This window comes from Cynoglossus semilaevis, chromosome 17 (genome assembly GCF_000523025.1).
Source record: "Cynoglossus semilaevis isolate Cse_v1.0 chromosome 17, Cse_v1.0, whole genome shotgun sequence".
Classification (NCBI taxonomy): domain Eukaryota; kingdom Metazoa; phylum Chordata; class Actinopteri; order Pleuronectiformes; family Cynoglossidae; genus Cynoglossus; species Cynoglossus semilaevis.
The window spans coordinates 14,685,460-14,700,337 of record NC_024323.1 but is presented as its reverse complement, the minus strand read 5'-3'; the positions used below and the strand labels follow the sequence as shown (position 1 = coordinate 14,700,337).

Here is a 14,878-nt window from a genome sequence, read left to right as displayed (position 1 = left end):
AGTTAGGTCTCCTTGTTTGTTTTATTTATTTATTTCCGTGTTAAATTTATCACCTTTAATCCCATTGGCTAAACATCTGTTAAAATCCCAGAGTCTTAGAGAATTAAAAGTCTCCGTCATGAAACTCACGACAACAACACATGTCCAGGAATGAGCGCGTAGCTCACCGTACGTTAGCTAAGTTGGCTAATAGCTTGTAGTTGGTTCCACAGACATCGACCGCTCCGGTCTATTAGCGCTAACGAGCCGCGGGGCGGCCATCTTGGTCCGGTCGACCGCTCCACTCAGTGTAATCGGTTTGGCGGTTGCAATTAAGCATCATAGCATTAAATAAACCACATCTCGGTGAATACTAAACAGATTTCTACGTGGATTTTTTTTTTTTAGGTGCAAACGTGAAGTTATTTTACTGGACATTATGGCTCGGCGTATTTTAACACATTTAATGTTTATGACGGTCTTAACAGTGATATAATATTATGATGTTTTATATATATATAGATGTACATCTGTAGATACGACTAACATGATAGAGAATCAGGTGGCAGTACTCAGCTGTTTTAATTATGTTGAAACATATGATATGATTTATGATAGGAAGAAGAACAAAGATAAAAATATAAGAAGTTTTTGGTTTATTTTTATATCTTTTGCTCTGAAGTTTTACTTCCCACTTTGTATTTCTCAGTTCAGTCTGCTGCAGAATTTAATTAAAATATTTATTTTGTTATTATTATCAATAATATCATGTGTGTAATTATACAAATTTGGCTTCTTAATAGAAAAAAGAGGAAACTAACATACTCTACATATATATGTATATAAATACATATATAGAGAGTATATAATATATTCCTCATATTTAACATACAAAGAAGAATATATTACTATGTTATATAACTATTGTAGCATAGCTAGTATAAATATTAGTCCTAGTAGTACTCACTATTGTGAATTTGGTCCAAAAGTTTTTGACAAAAATTGCTGCATTTAAAAAATATATATATATAAAAAATATGTATATGTATATATGTATTGATCAAATAAATGTTCAGATAAATCCCAGACTGCTGACTCACCGGTGAAGACTCCAGGCGGGAACATCTTGACCACAGCAGGTGAGCCGCCCTGGTGTAAACAGCGTGTGCTGCAGCTGGAGGCAGATCTTCTCACTTTAGCTGTGAAGAAACTCCTCGAGCAGGAATCCAGGGGAGGGCATTTCTCAGCACAGCATTTGCAGTTCTGCACTCTAAAAATGTTGTTTAAAAACATCGGGGCCACATGTTCCCCTTTCATCTGCAAACTTAGACACATTGTGGATGTAAATGAGATCACTGTGACACAGCACACTCTGTGTCAACCATTCATTTGTGTCCGTGAACCAAAACTGCTGTGGTGGAAGTGACACATGATGAAAAACTCCACTTCTAATATTTGAACTTCTTCTTTCTTTAATTGTGACCTTTTACTTTTGTGACTTTTCTTTTTGTATCAATGCAGTTTTTATAGCGATGTTGATATAGATGGACGTTCCTGTAAATGTTAACCAACCTACGGTTGTTATTTGAGTTGTCAAGTACTAGTATTTGAAGTACTGATCCCTTCTACTGTCATAAACAAAAACACACTGCATGTTTTAAACCCACTGCTACTGAATGGTGTTGGTTTAGGAGGAGTTTCTCTGACACCAAACACACACTAATCAAACTGACCAAAGAAGTGTGTATTTAATCATACAGTCACAGTGTCAACAACAGCAGGTAAAGTGAAAACACTTGATGACGTGATGAGCCTCAGCGGCCGCTCTGATTCGCCGGCTGCTCTGTCAGAGTTCAACCTATTTATTGCACATGAGGTAAAGTGAGTTGCAGATCAAAAACAGACAAACATTTGTGAGCTGATGGTAGGTTTGCATATCCAAGTATTCCTGTGTGACGACGCAAATGACATGTAGATGAAGCTCAAGGTCTGGACAGAGAGAACGGAGGATGAAAAACACAGACATAAAACTCTGCAGATTTCTTTTTTTTGATCAAATATCTTTTTTAGTTTAACCAGAAAACTCTCACAAAAAACCTGCTTTTGTCCATCCTGCAGGAAATGTATTACCATGTACATATATATGTATATATATGTATACATATATATATATATGTTGTTCTATGAGAACGGGAGTGTATAAAATAACAGAAGTCCCTCAGAGCACAGACGTGAGCCTTCGTTAAGTTTCTGCAAATAATTTACATTTTAAGACGGTATAAAAAAGAATTTTTAAAAAAGAAAAGGAAAATCCACTTTTTTTTTGTCTGTTTTTAAATCTGGATTCAAAGCAGTCGTTCACAGTTCATTGGCTGTGTGACCTCACAGTTCTGACTGTAGTTTGTGGCTGTTGAATCCTGACGTCTGTCCTCCTGCTGATCATTTAATGTTGTGTGGAGAAAATGTGCCCAGCGCGCGGCTCCTCAGGTGCAGGGAGGTGAGGAGGGGGAGGAGGGGGAGCGGGGCGAAGGTGACGGCCTCAGGAAGGGGCTGGCTCTCCGTGATGGACTTTTACGACGGCTCCTGACGTCTTTGTCCTCCTCCTCCCTGACCTCCCCTCTACATTTGACTCCCCCCTTTTCTCCTGCAGTACCATGACTGTCCAGACCCTCGGAGTTCTCCAGCATCTCCTGGATGAGCGGAGGCATGGATCCAGGGATCTCCATCTTCAGTGTCACCACTCGCTCTGCTCCTGTAAAAAAAAAAAACATCAGTTAATGAAGCAACAACTCAACCAACCAAACCTGTGTGTCTGTGTGTGTGTGTCTCACCCTTCACACTTATGCTGCGTAGATCCGTGATCTTCATCAGTATTTTGGGGAACATGCAGGGTTTGTCCGGTCTCCTCCTCCTCACATAAATCTACACACACAAAATCATTTCATTTTAATACAGTACTGTCAAATATACACACTGGACATGTTCTCCTATATCAGCGGTTTTCAAGAGGTGAGGCGCGCCTCCTCTGGGGGGCGCCAAAGAGTCACAGTAGAGGCCTGCATTAAGTTGCCTTTTTAAAAAGTTGTGAAAATAAATCCATTCTATCAGTCGTTGCCTGGAGACCAGAAGCATTTACTGCAGAGGTGTGGGGGGGGGGGGTGGGGGGGGGGGGGTCGGCTCACCCCCCCCCCTGTCCTATATACTGGTGTGTGAAACCATAGTTGTTTATCATTGATAGTAAAAATAACTGGAGGTCAGACCTTCAGAGCTTCCAGCATTGGTTCCTGAAGAACATCCACCTTCTCTGGTTCCTCCAGATCCTGTCGATCTGCAGACAAAATAAACACACTCAGGATGTTTGTCGCACACACACGTGGCATCAAGATGCTGGAAAAAAAACAACAAAAAAAACGGACGCAGTACCTCCACACAGCAGGCAGATGGCGCTGAGCAGTCCTGTCTCTGCATCGTCCATCTCGAGGGGAAGCAGCTGGTTGGCGAAGGAGAACACCAGGTCCGTCAGAGGTCCAAACCCAGCGTTGTGCATCTGGGTGCGGTTCAGGGTCAAACCGTCAGAGAAGGTCATCGTGTCCTTGTCCGGCGTGTAGCGAGTGCAGATCCTCAGAACCTGAGGAGCACACGTTGGTCTTCACTCACTGTACAGTCGGACGGTGTCGGTGTCTGACGTCCAACTCACCAGGATGTCCAGACAGGCGGCCTTCAGCAGCGTGATCTGGTCGGCGATGCTGAGCGTGGTGAAGCCCGGGAGCTGCTTGGCGAACTCCACCGTCTTTATGATGCACTTGGTGGAGAGTTCACTGAACTTGTCCCACAGACTGACGTCCAGGGAGACACGGTGCTCTGAGCTGTTGCTCTGTGGAATCAGGGTGGAGATGAAGGTTGGAGCGAGGCCGTAACACGACCAACATCCATCCATCATCCAGAGTAGTATTTGTGTTTTTTACCGTGGTGTATTTTCCCAGCTGACACAGGGAGGGAAACGTGTCCTGATGCGCTCGTCGAACCTGATCAATCATCAGCTCGGTGTCAGCCGACAGGACGTAGGTCTCCACCTCCACCTGCCGTTTCTCCTCCTTCTTCTTCTTTGTTCGGTCGTTCCGTACCACTGAAGAAGAACGGGACGACACAGAACTCGGTTTAGACCCAACATGAAAACTTAACGTCTCAGACAGGACAGATGTTTCTTTTTTTTTTTGTGACTGCATGAATTTGTATTTATCGTGTTCCAGGAAAAGCTGCAAGTTTAAAGCAAACAATGTTTGGGCCTGTGATCATGGAATTGTCAGTTTGAATTTTAGTGTATGGTTTCTGAGGGTGGACTGGGCTGTGGTGTGTTGACCAAACACCAAAAAGTGGGCTGCACTTTGGGTAATTTGACCCGGAGCCAGGGGAAATTTGGTGCTTGCTCAATACCCGGCAGTCACAGACTGCTCCTGTTTACCAGAACAGGGAGAGGGTGGTAAAAAAACAAAAATATAAATAAATATATAAAAATATATATATAAAAAAAGTAGTTTCCTTTATTTAATTACATCCATCACATTTAATTACATACATTACATTAAAATTACATCTAAAAAAAACTAATGCCTAATGTGTTTAAAGAGGGCATGTACTACCACCCACAGCCACCAGGTGGAGACAGATATCAGAATTTGAAGATGAGCTGCAGCACAGACACCATTTGGTGTTGGAAGATCACGGCTCAGTGTGAACCGAGCTCCTCTTCACTCACACTCTTTGGACATTCCAACATCAAAACACTTCTGCAGCCGACACGACTGACATCGGTTCCTGGTCACTTTGTTGATGACGCAGACTTTGTCCCGGTGGCAGGTGTACACCATGTTCTTCTGGATGCTCCTCCTGAAGAAGCCCTGTCAGACGACGACAAAAAAAAAAAACGTACATATAAACATATACTGTTGATATTTCTGTCCCCGGTCTTCTGGTCCATTTCTGCCCCTCGAGCCTCCCCTTTAACCCCGCGGTTCATTCAGCTCATACATGTTGTATGTCGGACGGCCTACCTTACAGCCTTCACACGCGCTGACTCCGTAGTGGTATCCTGACGATTTGTCCTGACACACAAAGCAGGGCTTGTAGACCCGGGGTGGAGGCGGGGGTGAGGGGGGGCTGGGCACCAGCAGGTCCTCCCCTGAACTTGTGCTCTCGGTCTCTATAGCTGCAGGAGGAAGGAGGAACAGGGTGTAAATGTTTGAATTTGATCGGATTATAATCAGGTGACAGAGTGATGACATATATGGGATAAAGATAATCTGAAGGTCTTGGTGTCACCACAGGTCGTCCAGGTCACCGTCTTCACATCTGGAAGGACTGTGGAACCATGTCAGGAGAACCGACAGGTTGAAAACCTCTACGATCAACCGCCAACATAAAAAACAAAAAATGCCTTCATGGTGCAGTTACTGCTTTTCTCACTAGGGGGAGCACATCATCCAGAGTTCTTGCACAATACAGTAGCAACAGGAAGAACGGGAGTCAGTGAGGACCTCTAGAGGAGGAGGAGGTCATTGAAGCTACGGCCATGTTTGAAATTTTAAACTTGAGGGCAACGCGATGGAAGGGTGGTTGGTGCTCCTGCCTTACAGCAGGAAGTCGACCGGGTATTTTCTCCAGGAAATCAGTCATTTACTCGTAACTAATCACAGGCGTGAATGAAGGTGTGAATGTTTGATGGAACCTGGAACTGATGAGGGTCTTAAGGCCCGCCCCCCTCTGACAGTCACCAGGACTGGCTTAATTAAAATACAGACAAACACCAACGACAGGCCGTGGATTACCGTAACACCTGTAATATTCACCTTCTTCAGAGGTGCTTTTCATATTTCCTCAGCCAATAAACTCCTCTTCACGGCGCTCGATCCTTTTTGCAACAGGAAGTGTTAAGTGTTTAACAAATTTCCAGGACGTTTTTATGGTTATTAGGAAACTGGCGAGCGTCCAAGAGACGAGATTCAAGGTCAGAACATTCTTCTGTCACGACCAAGACATCTGCAGGTGATAAAAGAGCGGGGGAGATGTTTTATGGCCTCCCCCAGATGGCAGCGCTGAATTGTACGCTGGGCTTCCAAACATGCAGACAATGGATATAAATTTTATTCAAATGACTGTGTTGACATTTAATACACCATGTGACACGCGGGGGACTATATTTAGCAGCGGCAGCACTCTGATAATTAACAATATTTCACCGTCAAATGTGCGTAGCCGTCAGTAACGTCGTCCAATTAAGAACACGAGTCGTTTAGTGAAGGTGTACGACGTTAACGGCTTCAGAGTCGAGATTCTCCGCAGGAAAGAAAAAAAAAAAATCAGCTTCTGGAGTTTGGTGTTTGATAATTTTAAATTTAAATTGAAACAAATCTTTTTGTCGTTTTTCAGATCGGACAGTGAGCTAGTGCTGTCCTAAATCAATACTGGGGCTGTTATTATTCAACAACAACAATCAATTGTTCTGTTGCCCCGTGTTGAACTAGCTTGACGCCTGCAGGGGGCAGCCTGATGCAGCAGATGTGCTGTTAACACAAGAATTTCCCAAATATGGGATGAACAAAGTTCAAGTTTTTTTTTTTGTAAAAGAGTCAAAAAGAAAGTCAATTTAAATATTCAGAATTCATTTGTATAAAAATCAGCTCCAACAGCGACAGAGTTCAGGCCTAAAACCACTGGAGGGTGAAGCAGTGACTAAGGTCAGAGTCAGAGGTCACACAGGGACGAGTGTGAACGCCCCCCCCCCATTACACAGCTCAAACAGTGACACAGATCTGTGTTCACGGCTGCAGCTTTTTTTGCTCAGAGCAACAAAAATTGTTTCTTTATTTTTACAACAGAATTAAGAATCAGTTAAAACAAAAGGCTTTTTTTGCTCAGAGCAACAAAAAATGACAGAATTAAGAATCAGTTAAAACAAAATCTAAATTAAAAAAATAAATTTTGTTTTGTTTCATTCCTTTTAATTTTTCCTCTACTGCTTGTATTTTAAAAGTCTGGTTTTAATCAAACTGAATTAAAAAATTGTTTATGCCTTCTGAATAAAACAGAAATATTTATATTTTGACAGACTTTTCTGTCCGCAGCCCTGCACGTTCTTCTGATTCTAAAAGCGGCTATCAGACACTAAGTTGCACTACTGCCACCTTGTGGTACTGATTTTCACAGGAAATCAATTTCAACTAGAAGCAACAGACGCACTTGAAATAAAAGGGCAGAGTTTTTAGGATGATTCACAGGAAACAGTGAATTTGATCAAACTACAGCTCTAACACAGACGCAGCGGTCTGTGTCAGTCTGTGTTGGTCTGCGGCGGTCTGTAGCAGTCTGTGGCAGTCTGTGTCAGTCTGCGGCGGTCTGTGTCAGTCTGCGGTGGTCTGACATTTGTGATTCTCTCCTCCTCTTCACACTTCACCTATTACTTTTACGACGCCTGCACCTGCTGTGGTGGATTTTATGACACGAGCTGATTGAGACCAACGAGAATAAAGGTCGACTCTGACGACGGCAGAAGGTTTGATGTCATGGTGATGAATTTCAGCAGAATCTTTGAACTTTGTGGATTCTTATCTTGAAGGAACAACTGATAAAACCCAGGCCAGTGATTGGTTTAAAAACTGTTCAAACCAATTTGGTTTAATCCTGTGCTTGTGTAATTTTACAGCCCATAATACTTCAGAAAACACACGTCTCTCTGACTCTATCTACCACTGATTAATTTATTAATTGATTGTATGTTGGACTAATTATTAACAAAAAAATACACCAACTCCTAACTGAAACCAATTTCCCCCATCCGTCACTAGAGGGAGCCCAAGTACAACCAGGGATACCTGTACCATAGTTTGGAAACCACTGGTTTTCCATTAGGATCTTCTAACTCAGAATATTACATACTTGTGTAACTTGGGCTCCCTCTAGTGGCACATGGTGGAATCAAATGCACATTAGCATTTTACCATTTAAAATAATAATTTCATCAAATTGATGAGAATATTCAACAGCTCAGTTCATCACACAAACTGTTAGCTTAGTCGCTACGCTGGACTTAGCTTAGCAGGGTTAGCGCTGCTGTATTTACCGTCGGTCATATCACCGGTACTTAAAAAATATTTTGGCTACTCTGTGTAAGACTTTGGATGTAACGCAGCGGCCGCCAAGTGGAGGTTGTTTACAGCGGTTGGTCAGTCAGTCAGTCAGTCAGTCAGTCAGTCGGTCTGTCAGTTGGTCGGTCAGTCAATCGGTCTGTCAGTTGGTCAGTCGGTCGGTCAGTCGGTCGGTCAGTCAGTCGGTCGGTCGTCTGTCAAAGACCTCACTGTGGTTAGCTGCGTTAAATCAACAGCAGTCGTTCAGAGACATGAAATAAAAATCTGTAACAGACTCTGATATGAAAAAATTTCTCCACCCATGTCCAGCTGCGTTAAATCAACAGCAGTCATGAAATAAAAATCTGTAACGGACTCTGATATGAAAAAATTTCTCCACCTGTGTGTCACGTACAAACACTGACACGCCACCCTCCCCCTCCTCACCCCTCCTCCCCCCTCCTCCTCCTTTCACACACTCACACTCAGGTCTAACTTGGTCAGTAGAGTCTCACATTCCCAGACAAACTGTGAGTGAATGGGTTAGTGCGTCACTCTGTGTGTGTGTGTGTGTGTGTGTGTGTGTGTGTGTGTCCGTGGGACAGAGGAAAGGTCATTCAGTGCAGGGCAGTGATGAGTGGGCAGAGGAGGAGGGGGGAGGAGGAATAAAAAGGGGGAGACGGGGAGGTCACTTCCTGATGGTCAGTGAGTCACTGCTGTGGATCAAACCCTGCTGCACGCACACACACGCACACACACACACACACACACACATATATACATACATTATATTGAAGCGTACATGCTGGTGGAGCAGTGTGTGTGTGTGTGTGCCTGTACACATCTGACCTTTGAACTGGTGAACACTTTCATTCCAGTCTTGCACCACAGTGTGAGCACACACACACACACACACACACACAGCTTCTCTCTCTCTCTGTGTTTCTTCATCACTGACCAGAGCACACTTCACTCTCCCTCTCTCTCTCTCTCTCTCTCTTTATGACCTCACTCTGGTTGTGCAACGACCGTGTTACAGTGACATTGACACGTTATTACTGTTAGCTTCCACTCTGACCACCGGGGGCTCACGTGGAGCCCTCGCTCTTCCTGGAATTCTATGCCTCTATATTTCTATGTTGAACGAGTCGAGTCGATCAGTGACTTTGGTTTAAAGATGAGGTGATTTTAATCACAGTCGATAAAATCACCAAAAATATAAATATATGAGAATGTTCATAGGACTGGGACGATAATCATTTAATCAATTAATCACTAATATCAATAATTTTCCAGGCCTGCATCACAGACTCAACAGCCCTTAAAAAAATAAATACATTTTTTTATTGGGTGGCCACTAGGTGGAGTGTCTGTAACAAGGGGCGTTCAGGGACCATGTATTATATTTGGTTAATTTGGTCTCAGTTTAATGTTGACAATAATCTGGTTTATCTGTGGATCATTCACACTGACATTCACACTCTCATTCACACTCTCATTCACACTCTCATTCACACTGACATTCACACCGGTGGTCAGTTCAGAGTGAATAACCAACAGAGTTCACGTCGTTTTCCTTCCACACTGGAATAACCAACACAGTTCATGTCGTTTTCCTTCCACACTGAGGAAGTGAACATTAATATTCCGGTGACTTCTGTTGAATTCTCTCTCAGACTCTGAATCATCACCTGATAAAACGCTTCAACAGAATCTCTGTTTCAACAACGTCAATTCCGTGGATAACGAACGCCGTTCTAACGAACAGAGCAGAAAAAAAAAAAAAACCAACAACCCGGAGGTTGAACCAACGTGTTTCTCTTCAGCAGCGCCGGCTTCATGTTGCATCTATGGAGGATTGTCGCAGAGGATTTTGGGAAATCCGATACCAGACGAGAGGGAATGACACTGGCACAATTCCCAGCGTGCAGCAACGAACACATTCATCACGACGGATTACGGCCGCGGCTAATCCTCGGACCAATGACTTGATGGTAATTAAATCATTCTCTTAATGATGTCATCAACTGACTGGACGACGGAGGAGTTGGAGTCCAGTAAAAACGGTTGGTTGTGTATTTCTGTGTTCCACGGAGGATTAGTCACAGTATCAGGCGCAGCCTGACAGATCAGCATGCGCTCGGCGCCATGGTTACACAGGAAGTGGAGCGTTCACTTCTGCTGTGTTTAACCTTTGTGTTTTCTTAAATCACGAGACAGTCCCTCGAATGTAACACGTTACTCTGGGATACGTTACGAAGGATGTGAAACTGTAACACGGCGAACACAGACCTGTACGGGTTCGTGATGTTTGTTTACGGAAAAAAAAAAAACATGAGAATTTAAACTAGCAACTCTGTCTCAAACCACAGCCAATCAAAATCCTTGAAAAGTTTAAAAAACAACTAAACAAAACGTCAGCGATAAAAACAAGGTTTGAGGGCAGAACAGAGTTCTTGAGGAAGTCAGTTTAAAAAAAAAAAAGTTTGATTAAAACTCGATGTAATCGTCGACATATACGTAAACACTGGCCGCAGCTACAGCTCTGTAGAAGTTACTGGAAGGTTTTCACATGTGACTTGGTACAAAACTGAAAAGTTGCAGCTACAGAATAAAACTAAACATCATCTTCATCATCATCATCTTCATCATCAAATACTGGTGTTAACACTCACAGTGACAGGATCCACTCCAGTGTCTGCTGGACACCAGCGAGCCTCCAAACGTCCTCTGGAGTCCTCCGACCCCGGCCAGGAGAACTTTGTCCGCCCCGAGCCCCGGGGGTCTGTGGTAGTAGTCCATGCTGAGGAAGGAGCCGGGGCTGGGGCTGCTGCTGCGGCCGGGGCTGGGGCTCAGACCCACAACGTCCACGCTTTCGTACATCCCTAACAGATGAGGGAGGACGGGGGACGAGGACGAGGGGGGGGGTGTTGTTGTTTTTGATCCCTCTGGCAGCCACCGGGGGTAGGAGAAGGACGGGGTAAAAATCAAAGTGGCCAGAGAAGAGAGAAAGCCAAGGAAAGAGGGAGGGAGGGAGGGAGTTCACATCTTCATAACAGACTGATGGGTGAAGGAGGAGGAGGAGGAGGAGGAGGAGGAGGAGGAGGAAAAGTAGGAGGAGGAGAAACAAACAGCTGACCTATCCCGCTGACCTTTCAGCCCCTGGAACAACACAGTTTTACTCTGAAGCCTTTTTCAGAGTTTCTTCTTCTTCTTCTTTAACACAACATTTCCACGGTCATTTCTCTGATTGGTCTAAAGCTACAAGTGTCAACAACTTCACCGCCGCCGCCGCGGTTTGACTTCCACTACCTTTGAAGCGATTCAAAACAACAACAACATTAATTCAAAATATGCGGAACAAACACGCGCAGTGTCACAGCTCAAGCCTCAAAAACACCCCTCGTCCGTGACGGTGAACCGAGAGTGTCGGTGCTGTGGCGGCGTGTACTTCACTGCTGCCCGCTCAAAGTGAATATCGTAATTAACATGTGACTTAATTGCTGTGGGCTGAATCCAACGCGGCGTGTCGCCGACACTGTCTTTAATGTCGCCCCCAGCAGCAGCAGCAGCAGCAGCAGCTCAGCAGGCGACACAGGCGACAAATGGAGATGAAGCCGAAGGCGGAAAAAGTAAGAAGACAAAAAAAAACCCCACGGTGAAGACCTCGTCACTGCTCCGGTTCACGGGGGAAACAGGAGGAAAAAAAGAAATGAATGAAACAAACGCGTCAAATGTGGCCGCGGAGACTTTGAAGTTGCCGCTGTGTGTCCAGGAAGCGGAGGGTTTGAATCCAAAGGTTGAAGTGGCGGCGGCTCGTGGAGCTGTTTCTCCCCGCTGTGGTCGAGGTTCAGCCGCGGCACAGGAGCAGTGTCCTGTGGTAACCTCCGCTCTGTACTCCACGGCCTCTCTCTCTCTCTCTCTCCTCCCTCTCTCTCTATTCCTCTATCTGAGCACGTGCTCCACCTACCGGTCAGAGGTGACGCTACATTAGTGCTCGGTTCATTTGGTCGACTGGGTTTACAGATTGGCAGGGACTGAAAAGAAACAAGGAGAAGGAAGAACATTCAGCTGTGTAGACAACCTCTGGTGCGTGGACCAGTACCGGTCCACAGGTCGTGTGGTGCCGGGTCACAGTGAAATAATTAACAATTTTATTTTTTTTATATTGGCTATGATGATAGTTGTACTGCAATTAAATAGTTGTAAAAAACTCAATATATATTGCTGTCTCTAAAGTATCGCAATATATCACAATACATTGTATCATTGGCCTCTGTATCGTGATACGTATCGCCAGATTCTCCTCGATACACAGCCCTAATATTTACACTACAGAGGCGTGTGTTTTTATATGAAAACAAAGATGTTTTGCTGAAAGTAAAACATTAAAACAAGTCAAATTCAACTTCTTTAATTTCAGACTTTCTGGTTCTGGTTCTGGTTCTGGAGTCAAATTCAAGACCTTCTGGTTCTGGTTCTGGTTCTGTGAGAATTAAAGGCTGATTTTGAACGGCGTTTTTTTTGCTGCGGGGGTTTTTGGATCCTTGACTTCCAGGATAACTTACAGCTGCCATTAACCACCCAGGCAGAGGCAGCAACAAAGAACATTGATCCTAGTTAGCATCAAAATCAGCCGCCAACACATGTCCTAATGTTTCCTGTGGTGCAGCGGCCTGACCCGCTGCAGCTGAGGCTCAGAGGTCACAAAGGTCGCAAAAAAATCGGACCAGGATCAGGCTGTTGTTCGCAGTTTCCTATTCCTTTTTTTTTTTGAACTTTCTGTTTTTGAACTTTTTTTGACGCTTCCCCCAGAAAGTCCCAAATATTAGCACATATTATCACGAGACGATTATTATTAAAAAATGCAACGTTATTGTTCCGCTGCGGCGCAAAAGGGGGAAAGTTAAACAGATGAGACGAGAGCACGGCGAGGGTAGAAAGAGAGGAGAGGAGAAAGTTGGCAGGGAAGTTCCGAGGAAAGTCAGGAGGGATGGGAAGAGGAGCGCAGATCAAAGGTAGGATCCTGCTGACGGAGACGCTGATAGTAGCTGTGAGGAGCTCCTCCATTATTCATCAGACAGCTGTGCTCTAACTAGGTTAAACTTCCCACCACCAGAGCGGGGGAGAGAGGAGCTCAAGCAAACGACTTACAGGAGCAGGGAAACCGTGGAAAACTGAGGGGGAAAGTGAGTGACGGCCGACACAGAGGGTTTGCATGTAAGGTGCAAAAAAGTGGAAGTGAAAGCACATGATCGGGAAGTGTAAAAATAGAGATGGAGAGAAAGGCGGAGGAGGAAACACAACATGGTTCCACGTCGCTGTGATTCTCTGCACCCGCCGTAAAAAAATAAATAAATAAAAAATATATATATATATATAAAAGATAATGTATGCGCAAACATGAGCTGCAGCAAGGCTTTTATGGTTGACATCACACATAACTCAGAGCAGAGACACGATCACGCAATGTCGGAGCGGCGGCAGAACATCCACGGCTCACGCTCTGAACACGCGATGCTTTCAGGGCCTCCTCCATCCATGTTTGATGTCTCCTGGGCCTTTTCCCTGCGCTAGCTGAACCCGAACGCAGCGGAGCCGGGTTCAGAGAGAGGTGCTGTATAATAGATGCAATCTGATCCACCGCGCTGCGTCGAACGGCCGCCGTTGTTCAGGCCGTTATTAACAGAAAAGGGAAATGAAGAACGAATCAGTGGAGGCTCAGGAAAATGCAATTATCTCTCTGTCCTTAGGGGGCGCCGCAGCAGTACTCCACACTGTGTTTTGGCATAACTTTACACTGCACAAAATTTTTTGTAAAATACAAATTTTATAAAATAACAAGGACTAAATAAAATTAAATCCTGGGAGATTAAAAAAAGTTTATGGTTAGATTTGACTGTTGTTATAGGGTTAAAATATAATGCATTTAGATTAAATTAGTCTCCTGAAATTTAATTTAATTCAACTGAATTAAATTAAATTTTCATCTGTCTAAAAATGACACTGAATTCAAATCATTTTAATTTCTGCCCAGAAAACAGTGTTTTCTTTGAACGGCGGTTTATAAATAAACCGTGTGAATAATTCATCCCTGTTGTTCTTCAGAACATGAATCTGCTCCACACACAAAAAAAACAAAAACAACAAAAAACGACCACAACAACACAATGAGCTCCACAGCGCTGAGAGCCACCTGGTGATGGCCTAAAAATTCATATTTGTCATGCTGTCTTCAGATCGGGTTACCAGCAGCACAACAAAGGCCATTTGTGAGTTCAGTTGGCATCGAGCAGCTGGAGCACATGGAGCTGCAGCTCAAATACCACACTGTGCCAGAGCAAACAACTCCAGCATTCCAGACAAATCACTGACGAAGAAAAAAAAGAAGAAGTTTGAAACGCCCTTCATCATTTTATCAAATAATAATGGTTCACTTCACTGAGTCCAAAAAAAAAGAAAGAAAAAAAAAAAAGAATTTGATCAGCGGGGGCTTTGACTGGTGGAGAAAGAGCATGTGATGGCGGTGCCAGGTACAGAACAGAACAGAGTGCATGACCTTTTACATCGCAGTGACTGTAAAACGAGACTTGATTAAAAACAAACCAAAACCTTCATATTTCTGAAGGACAGAGTTTTGTTGATCATCTTCAGCTGAAACTGGGTTTTAGTTTCAACTGCAGGTGAGTCTGGCTGTCACTGAACTGGTGAAGGTGGTTAACTGGGTGATGTGTGCATGTGCACGTGCACGTGGTCACAGCACAGATGTTAACGCAGTC

At 44.1% G+C, this 14,878-nt stretch overlaps 1 protein-coding gene across 1 annotated transcript; it reads right to left on the bottom strand.

The window, feature by feature from the left end:
- Positions 1-1,433: 1,433 nt before the first annotated feature.
- LOC103393600 (retinoic acid receptor alpha-B-like) lies at positions 1,434-12,392 on the bottom strand. Its single transcript, XM_008330612.3, has 9 exons — positions 10,775-12,392; positions 5,031-5,185; positions 4,736-4,877; positions 3,945-4,105; positions 3,677-3,853; positions 3,403-3,607; positions 3,240-3,307; positions 2,811-2,901; positions 1,434-2,731 (listed from the first exon to the last, which is right to left on the bottom strand). The coding sequence occupies exons 1-9, from the start codon at positions 10,980-10,982 to the stop codon at positions 2,463-2,465; spliced, it is 1,476 nt and encodes a 491-aa protein (XP_008328834.1). The 5' UTR covers positions 10,983-12,392; the 3' UTR covers positions 1,434-2,462.
- Between the last annotated feature and the right edge of the window lie 2,486 nt (positions 12,393-14,878).